We start from the raw sequence: 7,066 nt of genomic DNA, 5'->3' as shown, positions 1-7,066 counted from the left end.
ACTGCTTGAGAGAAGACGTGTATTAGTGGAAGGGAACAGACGACCTCTGAGAAGTTAGACAGAATGAGTTCTGGGTGCAGGAATTTTGCCACCCGCACAACGGTGAGAATGCCGCCTGTCTGTGTGCTTCTCTGAGGACGCATAAAGTGTTGGAGGAGAGAGGATGAGCGCTACAGTGCTTCTCAATCCTGGGGCCAGACATTTACACTGGCATTGCTTTTCTCTTCCTCTGCATGACCCACCTTCATCAGCATGGTGGGTGGCTTAAGACAGGCATCGTCGAGCATCTCTGGAGATTTGGTCTCAGAGGACAAGTGGGGTTTCTACCAGAGGGAGGGAGCTTCTGTTCTCAGGTGTTAGTTGTATTCTTCTTTGTGCTTCACTGGAAAAGAGGTAGAGCGGGCAGTTTCACACTGAGAAGAGCCCGGATTGTGACCAGTACCATCACGGGAATGACTGCCTGGCCTTGGCATCAGGTAGATTTAAATCAGTCCTAACACAGCCCTAATCAGCTCTTGGGGTTTCTCCCTCCATCCACGGTGTCTCTGGTTTGGTGGTGTGGTCACCCTGCTGTGGGTCCCAACAGAAGCAGTTTACTCAGCACTTTGTAAGTTGTATACTCATCTGGTTACCCACAAAGGACAACATCAGAGGAAAAATCAGCATTGTTTAATAAGAGTAGGTGGGAGGGGAGGGGGACACCCTAAAAAGAGTATACAAATGCCTTCTCGGTGTGGTCCTTCATAGAGGAGCTGTTCTGCTCAGAACACATCCTGCACATCCTGCCAGGGCACAAAGCAATGAGGCCATCTAACCGACAAGAAGCAAACTTGATGGTATTTTTTTCAAGGATCTCAGGTTAATAGAACCACTTCACACCCTGACAGACACTCTCATGAAAAACCTTCCAGTGACCTCTGGCAAAGAGTCAGAAGACCCACCCCCGCAGCCTGAATCTCCTGTATTGGAAGAATGTGACCTCACGGAAGGGTGATGAGATGGTTAATGTCTCTAAAGCAACAAGGACATGATTCTCCTGTGCCAAGGGATATAGCAAGAGGAAGGAGAAAGCACAGGTGCACATTAGTGGCCCTTGGGTGCGGAGTATTTTGTTGTCCTGCTAACTGATAGTCATTCCTGGGCCTTTGATGTTTCAGTGAGCATCTAATGGATTATAAAATCTAAAAGATCATCACCTTGTAAACCTGAACAAATCTATAATGAAATGAAGGACCCAAAGGCATTTAATTATTGAACACATAAAAGGAAGTATATTTTAAAAAAAATTGGTCAAACTGTCCTGTTAGTTATCATTTTAAAGGAATTTACAGGGCTGTTATAGATTATTCTTTTGGAATAATTCAGTTTATAGCAAATGCCTAAACTGGTTTCTTCATTGCACAGTATATTCTCTTAAAATGGGTGCTTTAAAACAATTACATACATATTAAAAATCCTCATTTCTTTGCTTAATTAAAACGTTAATACTCTCAGACAACACAGATCTGAAATGGTGAAACCAGCAATTCCCCCTCCCACCTTACAACAAATTAAATTGAGACAAAATTACAAACACATTTCACTACATGATTGATTATTATTAATAAAAATCAGTTTCTTTTTGTTTGTTTTTTATAAAGTTGCCCGAAATGCAAGGGATGTGCATAGGTTTACAACTTAGTCATAATAGCATTTTATTCTTATTCCCCTGGGTGTGCCCCGTGAACGGAATGTACTTTGCTGTAGATTACAGATTGTTTTGTCCAACACAGACACACCGACAGCATAAACGCTTGCGACTGTCCACATGCATTAAGAGTCAAGACCCAACTTCAAATCTCTAAAAGGTTTACAGGGTGCTTCAAAGAGACAGTATCACATTATCTGGATGTTACATAAAGGACTTAAAAAAAATACTGTTCTAAAAAAAAAAAAGGAAAAAAAAGGCCTTTAAAAATTTATGAGTTTTGTAATCACTAGACTGATTATTTCAAATAAATAAAGGAAAGAAAGATATTCCAATCCATAAAATCAGACTCTAAAAAGAATGTAGTGTTCCAACCCCAGTCAAGGTAACAGAATCATTGTTTTTTATTATTAAAATAGATTATAGAAAGCAGCATCTATTTTGTGCAGTTTTTAGGGGCCTTGGAAATAAAAAGCTATGATTTCCAAAAATATAACATTCCAAAGGATTGAATAATACATACATTTAAAGATACATTTTATTAAAGTTTAGGAGAACTGATTAAAAAAGATACTGTCTCTTTAAATTAGTGTGTAATTGTTTTTCTCCTCCTATCTATTCGGACATGACAATAATTATAAATGTAGGTCACACTACAACTAGGTAGTCTCTAGGGACCACGACCTGCTGACACAAGGCCGATAACAGAGGCTTTTCCATGTATGAGGTGGCTCCCAGTTATGCGGCAGATATCTGGGGAGAGGCCTAATAGACCCAGGAGACCGGGACCCACTGCGGGGCTGTGCACACGAGCTCCACGGCTTCCTCCAGATGTCTGATTGTCTCATCGATTTCATTGTTGATAATTGTGAGATCGAAGTAGTGTGCATATGTTCTCTGTAAGATGTCAGACTCCTTCTGCAGACGCTGAAGAGATTCATCCTAAATGGTGATGGGATGGAGGTAGGGATGGGTGTGGGAGGAGGGAAAAGCAAAGAGAAAAGTCAGCCGGATTTTTTTCTCATGTCACATTTCTGTCCGTCCCAATGTCAGAAACAGTCAAGGCCAGACCTTTATGTGCCACATCTGGGCGTGAGGCCAAGCCCGCTTCGTGACAGAGGAGATGACGGTCCCCGGGATGGCAGGGTCACAGAACTACGGCTTGCAACCACGACTGCTCACCATGCAACAGGGGACTCCACGCCAAACCGGACGGACCAGAGGAAACAGACACTCTTCAGCAAACACATCACCCCAGCCCGGCCAAGCAGTGTCTGCCCCGGGGTCAGTGGAGACAGACTATCAGAGTCGAGCCGCTCTGTCCTCATTCCTCTGACCCAGGCCCGCCTCACCTCAAGCCACTCTCCTGTTTGGTGGGGGGTGGGGGGGGCTTCAGAGGACGGACGAGGTCAGAGCCCTGCATCCCCTTCCCTTGGTCCTCTGCACTTGCTTGCGCCAGGCCCCAGAGCCCAGCTGTGTTTGCGCCAAGAAGCCCCTGCCTCCGGACAACAAATTAAGTTGTATTTTTCTCTATTCTACTTAGAGGTTCAATATGTTCCAGGAATTCAGTTACATATAATGGCCCTCACTCAACAGCAGTGGATGCCAGAGGCAAAGCTTTTTGGATGTTACAAATAATGGATGAAATAAGGCCATTTCCCAGATACAACAGCAGCTGGCATCTGATGAATCCCCTCACATTGGTCTGCACTGGAAATGGCCAAATATCACTGTTCGTAAGTACTTACATCTCTCATGGAAACAACTCTGAAGGAAAAGCAGCTACTGAACTCTTCGCGGCAGTAAAGGCTTTCCCTCAACTCCTGCAGCGCACTACAAAGAGCCTCAGGATGGCAGTTCTTTCAAGATGGGGATCTCTTAAGGGCCACCAGAAAGTCTGCCTCTGCATCTTCACGGGTCAGATCTTGTTATGCTGAACTTTTAATGGGCAAGTTCAAATTAAGTCAAAGTAACCGACTAGATAGCTGAGCTGTTGGGTGGAGTCTGAAATATATATATATATATATATATACACACACACATATATACACACATACAATTAAATACCTGTTTATTTGATTAGTATCTCTCTCCCCAACTAGAGCTCAAACTTGCCTTGCTGTGCCCAGCACTTGGCATTGTGGCTTATACATAGTAAGTGCTTAATAAATGTTACCGAAAGAACAAGCACTTGGCTAATACTGGCCATTATACGATTTGATGAGTGTTAAATCTATAGTCAAGAGACAGAGAAAGTCTACTAGGAAATGGGGGCCCATGATGACAGAGACAGATCTCCAGAGAAACTAAAAGGTGCGGTGCCTTCAGGGACTTGGGAGCTGTTGGCACCCACTGCTGGCTTAGGAGCCCTCCTCTTCTCGGAGGCCCATCTGTTCGTAAGAGACTCTTCCTGATGAACCTCGGCCTGTGGGTGCAGCCCTCTGGCAAGGGGATTCGAGGTGAAATAATAACACTCGATTCCATCACAGCACCACAGTGGGGATGACAGACACCAGAAAAGTTAGGGACTCAATCTTTTCTATCAGGACACTCTGAAATGAGAGTGTCCTAACCTGCTTTGTCATCTACCGGAATTTCAAAGCAGGACGTGGCATGCTTTGAATGTTAGGTGTTAACTACTTCAGTGTAGATAAGACCTCAGTTAATCATCACCTTCTAAGGTCATATCAACACACTTTCTGCTTGCACTTAAAAAGCATAGTATTTTCACTGTGGCTTTACAATAAACACAAAGCAAAAGCCCCATTTTAGGAAACATGCATTCACCCAAAGACAGGAGTGCTTCCTACCAGTATGAGAAGGAGCAATTCCTACCACGTCACTCTCCGGGCTAGGGGATTCTATTGGAATATACAGTCCTGGGTGGGCTTCAAGAACCACTAGCAGAGCTTATAATTTGCTCAGAAAGCTGGGCTGATGAAAACATTCAAGAAAATTTATGGCTGAGAGCATCAAATTTTTAATGCAGTTCTCGTCACACACAAAAAAATAAAGCTCCCTCTTAAGGATCTTATAAGATGAAGCCATGTTTGTCAGTTTCTTCCTCTACAACAGCTTGTCTGCAGGCTTGACTTACACGTGAGCAGGGTTTAACTCAGTGAAAACAAAATGCCTTTATTCTAACAGCAAAAGCAAGGATTTGTGGGAACAAAATGTCTACATTCTAAATCTATGAAAGGAGACGAGGCTGTGTTTCATCACCTCCTAGCTGGTACTTACAGGCAATTTTCTGCACCATTTTGGCAGCTATGGAAAATTAGTAAAAGGGCAGGAAAATAGGCAAAAACAAAAACAAAGATGATAATTCAAGAAAAATACATGGTAACCAAAGGATAAGAGCTAACCACAATGTGGCGTTTCAAACATGTTTGTGTATTAAATAAGACGGAGAAGTAGAATTTACCAAGGAATACATCTTTTGCAAATGAAATGACAAAAAATGACTGAAAAATATGAGTGACATAGAAATCTAGTTCTTTAATCTTCCTTAAATCTAGATATTTAATTTTCCTTAAAGTGAAAATTAATCACTTTAAATCTAGATATTTCTGTCTAGAAATATCTTCCTTAAATCTAGATATTTAATTTTCTTAAATCTAGATATTTAATCCCTTAAATCTAGATATTTTAAATATCTTCCTTAAATCTAGATATTTAATTTTCCTTAAAGTGAAAATCTCCAAGCCTTGATTTTACTGTCATAAGCTGGGGTGAGTCTAGGCCACCTTAACTGAACAGTGCCAAGAGCGTCCTGGTGATTTCTAGACCCTGCAGAAGTGATGGCCTTCAGGAAAACTTTGTGTAGAGTTTCCTCTTAAGAATGACCCTACAGCAGATAAGCAGCAATATACTCACCAGACACTCCATAACTACCTTCTTATCTGCCCAGCAATAGAAGGCTGTGTAAGCCAGCCTGGTTCTAGATGGTGCTGCCGACCCTCGCGGGCACCATCTCCGTGGCGGCTGCTGACTTGAGTAGGCCTGAGAGGGGACAGAGCTCATTTCCAGGTTTGGTAGTCTCCAGGGGCCTGGGTAGAGATTCTGCACGGGCTCCACTCCGGAGGCTGCCTAGGGGAGTCTGGGCAGCCCAGCCAAGGAGGTGGATGCCTTATAGTTCTCCCCAGGCAAGGCAATTCTCGGCCCAGAGCTCTCAGCACAGTCGCTATCAGGAGAGGAGGGGCTGGCAGCCCCGCAGGGCAGGAGCAGACCCATGGACAAGGCCATGGATAAGGCCCCCGGGGCGGGGACTGCACTGGAGACTAAAGCTTACATTTGCCTAATGATTCTGATCTCAGAAGAATCACACCTCGCTGTGGTGTGTAATTCCTACTCCTGAAAGAGGACCTCAAGCTCTGGAAATCTTACTGGCCAGCATGGAAAACAAAGCAGAGCTTCATTTAGTTGTCTTAATGAGATGGGGCTCTGCTCTGGAATGCACAACACAAATGCATCCTTACTCGGGGGGAATGCTGATTAGAGGAAAAACTGATTAATTCTTACCTCATTCAAACCTGGAGTGATAGTTGGTGCGGCAATAAAAACAACAAAAGGAGCGAACTCCGCAGTTCTCAGGACCTTCAGTGCCTGTGTAAAAAAAAAAAAAAAGAAAACTGAGACTTAAAAGGAGAAATAACTAATGCAACATTCAAATGAGTTCATAGAAAATTATACAACTGGAAAAGCCCTTGATTCAAATTTTTGGCAAGATATTATTAAATTTACCAACTTTGTAAATAACTTATATTACTTCTGTTCATCCAAAGGATGGAAAATAGCCACTGGCAAATAAAAGCTGACAAACTGGACGTTTTTCTTATGAATCTCATGAATCAATCCGACTTATTTTTCTTCAGAAAAGTGAACACTGATTATGTTGGTTAATGTTCATTTAAACCTGGTTATTAGTTGTAGCCTGAATTTTAATTCCTAGGAAATGCATTTTGGGGTAGACTCCGACCAGCAGGGTGGCTTCAGCGCTTATCCAGAGTGCACTACACCACATTTCAAATTGCAGTTTGCTCATGAGGAGAGCAAATCATGGCCACTGTGACCGCGAGGGCTGTGTTCACACTGACATAGGCCTTCTGAGTTGTCCTGAGGAAAGCCCTCTCCTCTGTGGGACTCATAGGGATGGCAACACTCTGTCCAGGGATAGAGCCTGGAGCCACTATAGAAGCCGTATGGCTGTGGGCAATTTGTAGGCCCATGAGAAGATGCCGCATTCAAGGGACAGGGACCTCTGAGGCCCCTTTCAGTTCCATTTCAAGGTATCAGAAACCTCTAACTGCAAGCTACTAGTTTGCACAGACATACTGCAAAGCCAGCATCTGATGCTGTGGGAGTTGATTCTGATAAGGG

The 7,066-nt window shown here is 43.3% G+C and overlaps 1 protein-coding gene across 12 annotated transcripts in view; it reads right to left on the bottom strand.

Moving 5' to 3' along the window:
* Positions 1 to 654: 654 nt before the first annotated feature.
* CASK (calcium/calmodulin dependent serine protein kinase) overlaps positions 655 to 7,066 on the bottom strand; it is a 387,942-nt gene continuing 381,530 nt past the window's right edge. For 10 of the 12 annotated variants that reach the window (XM_067723826.1, XM_067723828.1, XM_067723830.1 and 7 more), the window contains 2 exons: positions 6,209 to 6,292; positions 655 to 2,629 (listed from right to left, as the gene is read on the bottom strand). In XM_067723826.1, coding sequence (XP_067579927.1) covers positions 2,453 to 2,629; positions 6,209 to 6,292 — 261 coding nt within the window. In that variant the 3' untranslated portion in view covers positions 655 to 2,452. Of the gene's footprint in view, positions 2,630 to 5,563; positions 5,690 to 6,208; positions 6,293 to 7,066 lie in introns of all 12 variants that reach the window. The other 2 variants (XM_067723825.1, XM_067723824.1) reach the window with 1 other exon arrangement.

The sequence above is a fragment of the Pseudorca crassidens genome, chromosome X (assembly GCF_039906515.1).
Source record: "Pseudorca crassidens isolate mPseCra1 chromosome X, mPseCra1.hap1, whole genome shotgun sequence".
Taxonomy (NCBI): Eukaryota; Metazoa; Chordata; class Mammalia; order Artiodactyla; family Delphinidae; genus Pseudorca; species Pseudorca crassidens.
This window is presented reverse-complemented; position numbering and strand designations above follow the sequence as displayed.